Genomic DNA, 15493 nt, shown 5'->3' on the forward strand with positions numbered 1-15493 from the left:
GTGAAGTGCATTTAGTATTTTTTATGTCTAGTAAGGAACATAAGCAACATTAACTACAGTCATTTATTTTATAAAGTAATTAATCTGTACATTAAAACAACCTTAGGCCGCGTACACACGGGCGGATTGTCTGCCCAACTAAGTTCGTCAGACAATCCGACAGACAGTCCGTTCAACTTTTGAATGAACGGACTTGACCACACACGATGAACAGACAGTCCGTTGAAAGCTTGCGCGATGGCGTGTACAGCACGTACGACGGGACTAGAAATACGACGTCCAATACACTGCAATGCAACCTTCGGCCGTGTAAATCCTTTCTGAGCATGCGCCATACTTAGTCCGTCCAACTTGCCTACACACGAGCGGACTGTCCGCTGAAACCAAGTTTGAACGGACAAAACCAAGTTTGGACGGACAAAATTACGGAAATTCCGAAAGACAAAGTCCGTCAGACTGTCCGCTGAAAAAGTCAGCTGAAGCCCACACACGAGCGGATTGTCCGCTGAAACACGGTTCAGCGGACTAAGTTGGGCAGACAATCCGCCCGTGTGTACGCGGCCTTACATTAACTTATACTAGCAGACAAATAAAAATTATGATGAGGGGAAAGGAAAATAAGGTAACAAGTAATAATATTTTCACTAATAAAATGAGGCACGATTCTGATGAAACAGATGCAGGTATTGAAACAACCAAAAGAGAAAAGTGAAATCCAAACATGCGTAGGATTGATTCATAGGTGTGTTTCATTGCGAATCAAACCTAAATCAATTTAACCAATTGAGCCCTGCTGCTGGCGTCCTAGCATACTTTCATTCAGTTTAATGGTGGGAAGTTTGGCAGCTGAATGTAAACAAATGGGTGGGAATGTTGGCTCAAGAAACTTGATAGGCAAAGCAGGGGCAGCAACAATGAAGATGTTTGGATATTGGTAGGGAGGGCAGCAACCTGGAACCTTTTATCACCCATGAGAATGTGTCACCGTCTGTCAGCAGTATGAGGAACAGGTGCTTGGTGTGCTCCTGTGCAAGTAATGTAATAGGTATAAAGGAAATACACCTATGGTGTCTTAGTAGATTAATAAAAAAATCAAGGACTTCCTAGTTTTGAGGCTTGGTGCACACTCTGACAAGAGTGAACTGGTAAGCAGTCCTTTGGCTCAGTGCAAACTGGCCATACTCACTACAAGTGCTGAATCTATTTGTTCCTTTCCATAGACCACAGTCTATGCTGGGCATATAACAGGTGGATGGCAGGGAGATCTCATTGTTGGGAGTATATACAGATATACAAGACGATAGGAGCAGATTAGGTCCACCACACTCCATCCTAAATTGAAATGTAAATTACAATTGAAGCCCCTACCCCTCACAGCATGCAGCCCCATTCCTGTTAGCTTTCTGTCAAATGGCACTACTGCTTTCTAATATTCTGGAATTTTAGAGTATGGAAGGGAATGGGGCTTCATTTTTACTTTTAGGCCTTTTTTAAAGCCTGGGCATGGAATACAAGTGTTTCTAAGGACACAGGGGTAATTTAACGTCTAACAAAGGTACTTCTAGGCACTACAAGTAGCCTGCATTTTAGTACTATACCTAGTGCTGTCTTAATCACTTTTGGGTCAGGTTAAAGGGAACCCAAAGTTGTTAATAAAAACAAAAATGACCAGCAGGCATCCCCAGGAGCCTTCAACATCAGCTCTGCTTTCTAATTTAGAGCCTTTATTGCTTAAAATTCGAAGCGCTAGATTGCACACATAACAACCCCAAGGTTAAATACTTCTGCCTCATAAGTCTCACTACTGTCTTAAAATCTTTGTATTTCATAGTACATAATGCATTTATTCACATATGTTGTGTTTGGATCTTTCTTTAAAAAGTATTGAGAGAGCCTGTTGCTTTTTTGTCTTTTTAGGGTGGATATATTGAGTCTGAATCCTCATCTTCTCTCACCGCCTTTGTACTAATTGCATTAGCTGAAGCCAAAGAGAGATGTGATATTAAAGTGAGTACCATAAAGAGTCAACGGTACAAGAGAAGCAGTTACTTTTTTATTATATGAACATGTAATGTTAAACTTGAAAAACTGATATTTTGCACTGGCCTGGCAAGTTATAGGACCATCTATAAAAATATGGAGATGCAGGCATAGGCGTCGCCAGGATGTGCCTATCGAGGCTGGAGCCCCGAATGTGGAGCCCATAGCCCCGAGTCTCAGCGGGTCACGGCTGCGGTATTGGAGGTGGAGGAGAGACGAGCAAGCGAACGAGCAGAGATGACATAATCTCTCTCCACCCACCCATCCCCACTCTTCTGCTCTCACAGATAGGCCACTTCAATGTGGGAGCAATGTGCTGTGGGGAGTAGAGAGATGACATCATCTCTCACTGCCCACCACACATCAGCGCTCTTTCACCCTCACCGCATGGGCCTTTTAAATGTTGGAGGTGTGGTGAGGAGCAGAGAGATTACATCATCTCTCACTGCCTGCCCCGCATCTCCGCTCTCCTGCCCTCACTAAATGGACCAGTGATGCCAGCCTGCCACCAATGCAATGACAATACACATTTGGTGCCACTGGCTGGCATGGCAAGTGACAATCTGCAAATGGTGGCAAGTGACAATCTGCAAATGGTGGCAAGTGACAATCTGCAAATGGTGGCAAGTGACGTGACAAGTGACAATCTGCAAATGGTGGCAGGTGACGTGGCAAGTGACAATCCACATCTAGTGGCAGGTGACGGTGGCAAGTGACTCACCCAGGGTTCTACATTATGGTGAGTTGAACCATCTCATTATATATTACAGTGTAACAATACAAACAATGCGCTGCGATCACCCTGACACCATATCAACCATGGTACCATGATGATTGAAACGCCAACACCAGACTTCCTTTGCCCGCAAAAAATTGCTTACCACCAGCGTGTTCCCCCCCGGTTGGTGGCCGCTCTGCTATTAGCTTTAGCCCAAGAACCTTTGCAGACCTAGTGTTACCGGCCTCAAAATGTGAATTAAGAGAGCCGATGATTGTAGACGCGATGAGATAAGGTGATCAGCTTGGCGTGGACTGCAAAGAATCACACAAACAGCATGAGATATGACCACTGACTTTGTGGCTGGAAGTAGTTTAATTTTTACATAACAATACATCTTTTACATTTTTATAGTCACATGTTTATAACCATTAACAATATATATAATGCAGATTTTAACTAAAGTATTTTAAAACGTAGTTACAACAATGAACATTACTATATTTTAATAACATATATATCCCTGTTATTCAGTGTTATAGATAATTATCTTTATCTCTCTGGTACACTTTAACTGTGCAATAATCATACTGGCAATGCATTGCTTTAATACAAATATTATCATGGTAGTACTCTTTTTTAACCACTAGATGGTGCACATGCATGTCTGTATGATGCAATGCATAAGCTTTACATACAATAGTTTTTTTTCTATATTAATAACAGAAAACATGTGCTGTCTAATCTATGCAATTTTCAATAAATCAGGTTTAAATATACCTATTTAGAAAGGTTTAGTGCTTATAATAGACATTTGTTCTGACTAATGCAGTATTTTCATGTTTTTATGCCCTTTTCACTTGTTTCTCACACATGCTGTTCTAAACTTCTAATTACAGCAAAACTATAGCATAAAATCTGCTGAGACTTTTTGTACATCTGCTCAAGATGTTTAGGAATCTTTCTATCACAGGTTAATACAGATTAGGAACAATTTAGAGTACATACCTGCAAGGAATCACACAAACAGCATGAGAAATGACCACTGACTTTGTGGCTTGAAGTAGTTTAATTTCCAGTCACATGGTGTGTGGCCTTATATAGACTCTGTTTGTGTACCTTCTCTGCCATCTACTGGTTATTAATAGAATAGAAGGGACATATTTAGAAGTAAAATAAAAAAAATGAATATGTATTTTGCTTTGGGGTGTCTGTTTTGTGACCATATAAACCCCAGTCCGTCACACTCTCCCCTCCTTCAGTTAATGGCTCCCGACATTAAACTCAATTGGTAACTGAACACTATTTAGTGATTTAAGTAACCCAAATAGGTACTTGTTGCCACCAAGGAGCTACGTTAACTACCTGGCATGTCATGGGAGTAGCTAGCATTGTAGGAGTTTGTATGGTGTGAATCTGACTTGATATGTATCTTGGCTGACCTAGTGTGTTATATGTAAAGATCTCTTTAGGCTTAGCTTGTCTGGTAGATCTTCTGACAGGAGTTGAGTCTTCTCCATCAACATCATTCTCCATTTGCATATCTTGGTTCACAGGTAAGTCTTGACTTAATGAGGGTAATTCTGCAGTGTCTAGTCCCACCATGTCTGTAGCCCAGATTTGGTCGCCAACTACTGTTCCATCATTTTGTTCTTGTTCAAGATTGGGTATGGTAGTTGTAGGATGGAACTCTTCAGCAGAAACTCTCAATGGGATTTTCTGTACGTTTTGAAAGTTTGGTTGAGACACAACGCGATCAGGACTTTCTGTAGTCTCTGGTATATAAGGATAATACCATCTTTCTTCATCTGAACATTCCTCCTCCTGGTCCAGATCCATTCTGGTATCCTTTCTGTTACTTGATTGTCTTTGTTTCATCGGTACTCTTGGAATGAGTCCTTCAATTGGTAGGTCATTTACTGGTAGTAAAAGATTTCTGTGCAGTACTCGAATAGTCTTTTTACCACTTTCAGGCTGAATTTTCTACACAGGCCCATCTTTGATTCTTTCTACCACTTTGTGTACTGATTCTTCCCAGTATGAACGAAGTTCAACAGGTCCTCCTCTTTCAGAGAGATTTCGTACTAAGACCCGATCACCCGGTTGAAGAGGTGCTCCTTTTATCTTTTTGTCATAGTACTTCTTCCCTTTAGCAGATGATTTTTTGCTATTCTCGGATGCGAAGCTTCTTGCATTCTAGATGCCCATTTCTGAGTAAATGTTGGTTGACTTTCTGATTCCTTTTCCAAATTTAGGTTGAGCATTAGGTCAATTGGCAAACGAGGAGATCTTCCATACAATAGAAAGAATGGCGAGTATCCTGTGGCTTCATGCCTGGTGCAATTGTATGCATGAACCATATGTGGAAGATGTTCTTTCCAATCTGACTTTTTCTTTTCCTCTAAGGTGCGAAGCATCTGTAACAAAGTACGGTTCAGTCTCTCCACTGGGTTACCCTGTGGATGGTATGGAGTAGTTCTTGAATGAGAAATCCATGCCAATCGTTGCAATGTCTGAAATAAGTTGTTTTCAAATTCTCTTCCTTGGTCATGGTGGAGTTTCTCTGGATAGCCAAAACGTGGTATGAAATCTTGAAAGATCTTTTCTGCCGCCGTTTTTCCAGATTTGTTCTTAGTTGGATACGCTTGTGCAAAGCGTGTAAAATGGTCAACTATTACAAGTATATACTCATATCCTCCTTTGCTTTTCTCCAAGTGAAGATAATCAATGGATACTAACTCTAAAGGTGAACTGGTAGTAATCAACCCCATAGGTGCTCTTTCAGTGATATTTGGACACTTTTGTTTGATGCAACTGCACTTCTTCAGCACATATTCATCAATGTCTTTTTGCATAAATGGCCAGTAAAATCGTTCACGTGCTAGGTGGGTTACCTTGTCAGTATCAATGTGACCCATGTCATCATGAAGATTTCTTAAGACCAATGGTTTTAACTTTTCTGGTAGAACTAGCTGTTTTCGAGTTCCAGAGTGTCGGTAGAGGATTCCTTCATCGACTCTGAGTTTATTCCATTCATGTATCAAACGTCTTGTTTTGCTGGTCATACTCTCCTTTTCTTTGTGGTTTGGAATCCAGTCGTTCTCCTTAAGCCAGACCACTTCTCTAATGTTGGTATCATCTTGTTGTAATGCTCTGATATTCTCCTGAGTCATTGGGCAGATTGTCTTTCCTTTCAGCAATTCTTCGGCCACATCACTTTCTGAGTGAAGAGTCAATGAGGCCACCCATAGTGTCTCTTCTTCGTCAACAGCTTTGCTCCCTTGCCACATAGCTGACACAACCAAAGATGGTAAAAGCTCTGTGTACTCACTCAGATTCTTCGTGAGTTCCACCGGAAATCGTGACAGTGTATCTGCGTCTGCATTCTGTTTACCTGGCCTGTACTTAATATCGAAGTGGAAATCGGCCAACTCCCCAACCCAGCGATGACCCACAGCATTCAGTCTGGCAGTACTCAATACATATGTCAATAGGTTGTTGTCTGTGTAAACAGTGAATGTTGGAGCGTAGTACAAGTAATCTCTGAATTTGTCACAGACTGCCCACTTGAGAGCTAAAAACTCAAGTTTACCAGAGTGAAGATGGTAATTGCGCTCTGCTGGAGTCAATGTTCTGGAGCCAAACCCAATGACACAAAGTTTTTCTCCTTGTCGTTGGTACAGTACAGCACCTAGGCCTTCATTGGAAGCATCAGTGTGTAAGACGAAGGGTAAGTCAAAATCAGGGTATGCTAGTATTGGTGGATTGGTTAGCATGTCCACCAGTCTGGATACTACAGCTTGATGTTTGGGTGTCCATTGAATCTGTGTTTTAGATGGCACTTGTGCTTTGTTCCCATTTTTCTTTGTAGATTCCCTCCGATTGTTTTTGGGGATGGATGTAGCAGATTCTTTCTCAGTGTTCTGCAAAAGTTCATACAGTGGTTTAGCAAGTCGAGAGAAATCTTGAATGAAGGACCTGTAGTAGCTCAGGAATCCTAATAAAGATCTGACTCCTCCCACGGTTTTTGGTTCTTTCCTTTTCAAATGTAATACCGCTTCAAGATCTTTTGGGTCAATTTTTATGCCTTCTTCTAACACCATTCGTCCAAGGTATCGAATCTGTTGTTTAACGAGTTCACACTTCTTCGGTCTAAGTTTGATACCATGCTCACGCATTCGACTAAGCACTTGCCTAATATCATTGACATGCTCCTGAAAAGTTTTGGAGTAGCAAAGTACGTCATCCAAGTATGGAGAACAACATTTGTCTCTGATGCCCTCTAATACATTCTCCATACATCTCTAAAAAGCTACTGGGGCATTCATTAATCCAAATGGAATACGGTTCCACTCCAGGAGTCCCCAGGGGGTGCTGAAAGCCGTGAGATGTCTGGAGTCTTCATGCACAAAGCCTTGATGATACGCACTACCCTGGTCCAGGATTGAGAACCACATAAATCCTCCTAAGCTATCCAGCAGATCTTGTATTCTGGGTAGTGGATGTGTATCTGGGATAGTCTTTCGGTTTAACTCCCTAAAGTCAACACATAGTCGTAGGCTACTGTCCTTCTTTCAAACACAAACAACTGGTGATGAGTATGCGGAAGACGATTTTGTTACCCAACCTCAGTCAAGAAGGTTTTGGATATATTCTTTCACTTCTTTGTATAGGGGTTTCGGTATCGAATTATAGCGTTTATGGACAGGAGTTTCATCTTTCAGATTTATCCTCAGTTTCAGGTTAGGGATGCATCCTATGTCTCCCTCATCTCGAGCAAAGACATCTGATTCATCATATCACATTTGTCTCGCTATCTCCTGTTCTTCTTCTGAGAGATCTTCCAAATTGACAGGTGGGTGCCACTTAACAGATTTGTTAGTGGGTAGCTGATTTCCAGTGTCCACTTGATTCAACTGGTTTACATGAAACACCCTTTTCTTCTGGTCAATTCCCTTTCCAACGTCTTTGTTTGGAGACAATGGTAGAATCTCAGTTGCTGGAGAAATGGTACCCAATACTGTTCTGGGTGGAAGGTAGATGTCATGTTGAGTACGGTTCAGTATAGGTATCTTAACCAGTTTAGAGAACCCATTCGGCACATCTACCACTGAAGGAAATAGTTCAAGTCCTTCCTCAACTGGATATTCAGGAAGTGGTTCAAATGGCATGATTCCTCCTTTCGGACACGCTCTAATTCTGCATTTGACTTCACAGAGCTCGCCTCCTTTAATCTGGAGTCCCTTCTTCCCCACTTTGACCATACGACTATCGAATATTTCTCCTGGGTCAGTTGCTTGACTGACAGCATTGACAATGTTATTTGCTACACTCTGTCTTACTTTCATAGCTTCACTCAGCAAGATAGTCAGGTTTTGGGTGCTGTTTGGTCGGTCACGGTTTTCTCTGATCAATTCTTTGAACATCTAACATTAAACCCAAGAATTGGATTGTCATTACAGCAGTCACTCACCAGCATTGGCACATAAATGGCTGAGTTTCCATGTCCACTACTTTAGAATTCCAGGCCGACTTCAACCCATCCGATGAATGGAATGATAGAACCATTTGCAGCTGTAATGGATAAGTTGTCATCACAAAGTAAATCTTGTATGTGTTTAATGGAGACGCTGGGTAGAAACTTTTCTAACCATGCCTTCCCGACAATGCTGACCTGAGCTCCTGTGTCCATCAACATGTCAACCGGAACACCATTCATCCGACATGACACTAGGCATTTTCCTCCAATTAATTGTGCTACGTGTTGTTTGGAGAATCCATTCTCTTTTGGGAGTGTTCTAGTTGACCGGTGGGTGAATACCCTGTTTACCTTAGCATGGGACAGATCATTTGAGGTGGTCACTGGTTGTCCCTTTCCCAGTGAGCGTCTGTCGTTTCCCGACTGCCTTTTTTTCTTCAAGCAATCAACTGCTCTGTGTCCTGTCCAACCACAGTAGAAACAATGGTAGCAGTTCTGACTCTCTCGTTTAATCCAATCATCACACCTGGGCTTGCAGTGAGTTGTATCTGGAACCTGAACATTGGTTAGTGGCTTAGTCATTTGGTTTCCAATAATGGGAGTTTGCTTCATCATCTTTTCCAGGTTCTTTGTGAGAGCAGAGACCTGTTTTGTTAGTTCCATTAATGCAGTGTGATTTGCTCCAGCATCTCCCTCAACTCTCTTTTGCCAGGTGTCTTTTTCACTATTACCTGGTATCTGTGATGAATGAACAGTAAGAGGTTTATGTTTAGGTGCACTGTTTAAGCATCTCTGCCTTTCTGTTTCCTCATCAACTGATCTGGTAACTTGCTCTATGATAAAGTCATCCGTTACTGTCAAATCAGACACGTAAGGCTTGATATCTCGTCTAACATTAGAATTTTTCTCATTTAGTCCCTGATACAGTGTATGAAGGAATATGCCTTGCACCAGTTTTTTGTCATAGTTAAGCTCTCGCCTATCATGTTATGATGTAGACAGAACTTTTTGTTTTAACCCCACTAGCCTGTAAACAAATTGTTGTGCTGTTTCTCTTTCTTGCTGGGCAGCATTGCTAAGGTCCTGAAATAACTCATTACCACTTCATTCTCTCATATGTGACTTCAAAAACCTTTTCAATTCAGCAACAGTAAGATCATCTTTGTCAGTCAACATATCTTTAAAATTACCAGGTTTGATTATTCTCAACACTGTGCGTATAATTTCAGATTCAGGTAATTTTTCTGTTAGACCCTGGTCAATTTGTCTGCACGCGCTACTGTAACTCATGTCCGAACCATGATCTGAAATTACACCACCATGCATTTTGAATTCTCTACGTGGCAATAAAGCAACAACATCAGTTCATCTCACCACCTCCGAAACCTGTTCAGTCCTTGCAGTTCCACTACTTTTTTTTGCAGCGGTTGCAATGTCCACAGTTGGTGTACTTTCCTTGTTGAGTTTTAGTTCATTGATCTTGTCTTGGATGATGAGTAGGTACGACATACCTTGATCTTCCAACTTTTCCAGTTGATCACTTCTCAAGTAGTCTTCAATAATTTCAACAAGTTCCATTTCATTGGTACCAGTCACTGATGGAACATCCACGTATCTTTCATCTTCCAGCGTAATAGCGAGGCTATGCAGCTGTTCTTCATTAAGCAGATGAATTTGTTTCCGGATATCCCATATCAGCGCACGACGAGGAGACGCCATCTCTGTTACAATCTGAAGACTTGCACTCACAAGGCAGACGACACTCACGACTCTCCTTGTAGCTCTGTAGCAGGCTCACGCTTGTCTTGCACTTCCCTCTCACTGGTAACACAACGAATCACACGAGCCCCCAAAATGTTACCGGCCTCAAAATGTGAATTAAGAGAGCCGATGATTGTAGACGCGATGAGATAAGGTGATCAGCTTGGCGTGGACTGCAAAGAATCACACAAACAGCATGAGATATGACCACTGACTTTATGGCTGGAAGTAGTTTAATTTTTACATAACAATAGATCTTTTACATTTTTATAGTCACATATTTATAACCATTAACAATATATATAATGCAGATTTTAACTAAAGTATTTTAAAACGTAGTTACAACAATGAACATTACTATATTTTAATAACATATATATCCCTGTTATTCAGTGTTATAGATAATTATCTTTATCTCTCTAGTACACTTTAACTGTGCAATAATCATACTGGCAATGCATTGCTTTAATACAAATATTATCATGGTAGTACTCTTTTTTAACCACTAGATGGTGCACATTGCATGTCTGTATGACGCAATGCATAAACTTTACATACAATAGGTTTTTTTCTATATTAATAACAGAAAACATGTGCTTTCTAATCTATGCAATTTTCAATAAATCAGGTTTAAATATACCTATTTAGAAAGGTTTAGTGCTTATAATAGACATTTGTTCTGACTAATACAGTATGTTCATGCCCTTTTCACTTGTTTCTCACACATGCTGTTCTAAACTTCTAATTACAGCAAAACTATAGCATAAAATCTGCTGAGACTTTTTGTACATCTGCTCAAGATCTTTCTATCACAGGTTAATACAGATTAGGAACAATTTAGAGTACATACCTGCAAAGAATCACACAAACAGCATGAGAAATGACCACTGACTTTGTGGCTTGAAGTAGTTTAATTTCCAGTCACATGGTGTGTGGCCTTATATAGACTCTGTTTGTGTACCTTCTCTGCCATCTACTGGTTATTAATAGAATAGAAGGGACATATTTAGAAGTAAAATAATAAAAATGAATATGTATTTTGCTTTGGGGTGTCTGTTTTGTGACCATATAAACCCCAGTCCGTCACACTAGCAACACCCCTGGATGCAGGTATTAGACAGATCAACAAAAAAAATATTGGAAGACAATTAACAATCTACATTCATGTTAGTCAAGGTAAGCAAATATAAAGTGTGTTTAATAAAGCATATCTAAAGTTCATACTTTTTTGCCTTTTTTTAGATAGAGGATGGAAGTGTTAGCAAAACTGACAAGTGTTTTTTCTGTGTGCTGACTGTTGAATAATTGCCTACCAGTTGTCCTGGTGAACACTGTAAGCCCTTGTACACACGGTCGGAGATTCCGACAACCAAATCCGTCGGAGTAATTCTGACGGATTAATTCCGGAAGAGGTCCGGAAGTGATGTTGCATACACATGGTCGGACAAAGTTGTCGGAAAATCCGATTGTACATAACGTGATGACGTTATTTTGTTACGACGGGACTACGTTCAGGCTAGTAGCCAATAGCTTTGGTCTAGGAATTTGATCTGAGCATGTGTGGCACTTTGTCCATCGGAGTAGGCTACACATGATCGGAGTATGTCCAATTGGAGCATTTTGTCGGAAAATTTTACCGGCAAGATTGAAAAGTTGGTCTGTCGGATATTCCGATGGAAACAGTCTGATGGAGACCACACACAGTCGGAATATCTGACAAAACGGTCCGATAGGACACATTCCGTCGGAATCTCCGACCGTGTGTACAAGGGCTCAGAGATATGGATTTTGTCCGACGGATCTTGTCCAAAACTGTTGCATACACACGGTCGGACAAAGTTGTTGGAAAATCCGATCTTTCAGAACGTGATGACGTAATTTAGTTATGATGGGACTACATTCAGGCTAGTAGCCAATAGCTTTGATGTAGGAATTTGATCTGAGCATGCGTGGCACTTTGTCAGATCGGAATTTTCTACACATGATCGGAGTATGTCCTATCGGAGCAGTTTGTGGGAAAATATTTCCAGCAAGTTGGAAAATTTGGTCCGACGGATATTCTGATGGAAACAGTCCGATGCATACCACACACAGTCGGAATATCCGACAAAGCGGTCCGATAGGACACATTCCGTCGGAATCTCCGACCGTGTGTACAAGGGCTCAGAGATGCTGGAAGTCAGCAAAAATCCAAAATTTTTACACAGAAATAGGAATAAAGAGAACATTTTCCAATGGGGACACTTGTTGAAGTGTAGCACAACCCCAGTAGGAGCTACTGGCTAGGATGGGTCCTCTGTTCTTTACCTTGACCTTCTCAAGAACTTTAGCCCCACTGAAACACTAGGTTGAGCATACAAAGCATGCAACATCACAGAAAATCACTGAAGGCAATATCTGATACCCAATAATAGTACTATGTCAAGAAACAGGCACTAAACAAGTTAGTAACAGCAAGTCTTAATATATTGTCACACAATACGGATGGTAACCCAAAAAGCAAAAAGAAGGATTGGCAGTAGTAATAACACAATTTAGCATACAGTATGATCAGTGACGGCTGCTCCATTAGGGGCACAGGGGCCCCCCTAATCCATGCGCCCAGCCCCTAATCTACATGCAGAGGTGCCGGACGCATGGATTTCAATAAAAAAATTTTTTTGAAGCACGATTACAGCCAGGGGCAGATCCAGAGTCTAGTCTCGGGAGGGGCACTGCTATAAAATATGTTTTTTGGGGGTAATTTATATGGGAAATGGCTGGTATTGGCGCTTCAATCATTACGGCACCATGGTTGTTATGGTGTCAGGATGATTGAAGCGCATTATTTCTATTGATACATTAAATGGTTCAACTCACCATAATGCAGAATCAGTGGGAGCCCTGAGGGTGTCATTTGCCATGTCGCCTGCCACCAAATGCGGATTGTCACTTACCACGTCACTTGTCACCAAATGCGGATTATTACATGCCACGTCACCTGCCACACATTGCGGATTGTCACTTGCCACGTAGCCTGCCACACATTGCGGATTGTCACTTGCCACGTTGCCACGTTGCCTGCCACATATTGCGGATTGCCACTTGCAACGTAGCCTGCCACACATTGCGGATTGTCACTTGCCACGTCACCTGCCACACATTGCGGATTGTCACTTGCCACGTCGCCTGCCACCAGATGCGGATTGCCACGTAGCCTGCCACACATTGCGGATTGCCACGTCACCTGCCACACATTGCCGATTGCCACTTGCCACGTCACCTGCCACACATTGCGGATTGCCACTTGCCACGTTGCCTGCCACACATTGCGGATTGCCACTTGCCACGTCACCTGCCACACATTGGGGATTGTCACTTGCCACGTCACCTGCCACACATTGCGGATTGTCACTTGCCACGTTGCCTGCCACACATTGCGGATTGCCACTTGCCACGTAGCCTGCCACACATTGCGGATTGCCACTTGCCACGTCACCTGCCACACATTGCGGATTGCCACTTGCCACGTAGCCTGCCACACATTGCGGATTGCCACTTGCCACGTAGTCTGCCACACATTGCGGATTGCCACTTGCCACGTCACCTGCCACACATTGCGGATTGCCACGTAGTCTGCCACACATTACGGATTGCCACTTGCCACGTCACCTGCCACACATTGCGGATTGCCACGTAGTCTGCCACACATTGTGTCACTTTTCTGCTAAGGTGTTCTTTTGTTGAGTCCAGAGTGAAGATAGGCAGCAGATGATGTAATCTCTCTGCTGCACACAGCTTCCTGCACAGTGAGGGCGGAACTGGAGGGATGCAGGGCAGTGAGAGATGATGTAATCTCCCTGCTCCCCTGCCTGCTGGCTTCCTGATTGGCCAGCAGCCATCCTAAGCCGCCCCAGCTGCCCCCCCCTCACCCGTCCACTCAGAGCGGGTACCCGCGGAACCGGCCGCGCTGGCACCCGCGGAACCGGCCGCGCTGCCACCCGTGGAACCGGCCGCGCTGGTACCCGCGGAACCGGCCGTGCTGTCATCAGCTGGCGGTATTCTCAGAGGGGGCAATTGACCCATTGCCCCTCCCCTGGATCCGCCCCTGATTACAGCCCAGATTAGCTTAAACAGTAGAATGGTCACCTAGGGTGCAGCAATGGACAGTTTGTTGCTAAAACAACTAATCAACATAATCGATTATGAAAATAGTTCTCAACTATTGTCCTAATCAATTTGTTGGTCAGCCGATCAGTTGGCCTGCATACAGAATGCATTATTTGTTTACATATCAGAAAATACAGTGCAGCAGACATACAGCTCAGTACATCGCTCATACAAATCAGTAAGTTTCTGAGAACTTGTGAATGTGCGATGTGATACCATGATTGCACTGTATGATGGTGGTAAACATGTGTAGGATAGAAAAGTGGAGGGTATAACAGCTCATGGTATGTGCATGACAGGAGTGCATAGTCTATGGAGGTTGTTAGTATGTACTTGAAAGGGGTGCGGAGTGTATGGAGATGGGTAGTATGTACATGAGAGGGGTGCAGAGTGTATGTAGGACGGCAGTATGTACATGAGAGGGGTGTGGAGTGTATGGCGGTGGGTAGTAGGACATGATAGGGGTGCGGAATGTATTACAGTGGGTAGTATGTAAATTATAGGGGTGCGGAATGTATGGCAGTGGGTAGTGTGTACATCAGAAGGGTGTGGAATGTATGGCGGTGGGTAGTATGATATGAGAGGGGTGCAAAATGTATGGGGGTTGGGTGGTATGTACATGAGAGGGATGTAGGATGTATGTCGTATTACATGAGAGGGGTGCGGAATGTATGGTGGTGGGTAGTATTTACATGAGAGGGGTGCGGAATGTATGGCAGTGGGCAGTATGTGCAGGGAGAGGGGTGCGGAATGTATGGTGGTGGGTAGTTTGAACATGAGAGGGATGCGGAATGTATGGCAGTGGGCAGTATGTGCAGGGAGAGGGGTGCGGAATGTATGGTGGTGGGTAGTATGAACATGAGAGGGATGCGGAATGTATGGCAGTGGGCAGTATGTGCAGGGAGAGGGGTGCGGAATGTATGGTGGTGGGTAGTATGAACATGAGAGGGGTGCAGAGTTTATGGTGGTGGCTAGTATCACATGAGAGGGGTGCGGAATGTTTGGAGGTGGGTAATATGTACATGAGAGGGGTGCAGAATGTATGGTGGTGTTTAGTATGTACATGAGAGGGATGCAGTATGTATGACAGTGGGTAGTATGTACAGGGAGAGGGGTGCGGAATGTATGGTGGGGGGTAGTATGAACATGAGAGGGGTGCAGAGTTTATGGTGATGGGTAGTATGATAGAAGAGGGGTGCAGAATGTATGGCGGTGGGTAGTATGTGCAGGGAGAGGGGTGTGGAATGTATGCTGTTGGGTAGTATGTGTACGTGAGAGGGGTGCAGAGTGTATGGTGGTGGGTAGTATGTACATGAGAGGGGTGTGGAATGTATGGTGGTGGGTAG

At 43.0% G+C, this 15493-nt stretch overlaps 1 protein-coding gene across 1 annotated transcript in view; it reads left to right on the plus strand.

Annotated features, from left to right (window-relative positions):
• Window positions 1–15493, plus strand: part of LOC143974836 (complement C3-like) — a 332677-nt gene that overhangs the window by 241277 nt on the left and 75907 nt on the right. Inside the window, exon 27 of the mRNA XM_077476590.1 lies at window positions 1918–2007. Coding sequence (XP_077332716.1) covers window positions 1918–2007 — 90 coding nt within the window. The remainder of the gene's footprint in view (window positions 1–1917; window positions 2008–15493) is intronic.

Source organism: Lithobates pipiens, unplaced genomic scaffold (genome assembly GCF_037356315.1).
Source record: "Lithobates pipiens isolate NorthernLeopardFrog02 unplaced genomic scaffold, aLitPip1_a1.2 Scaffold_13, whole genome shotgun sequence".
NCBI classification, from domain to species: domain Eukaryota; kingdom Metazoa; phylum Chordata; class Amphibia; order Anura; family Ranidae; genus Lithobates; species Lithobates pipiens.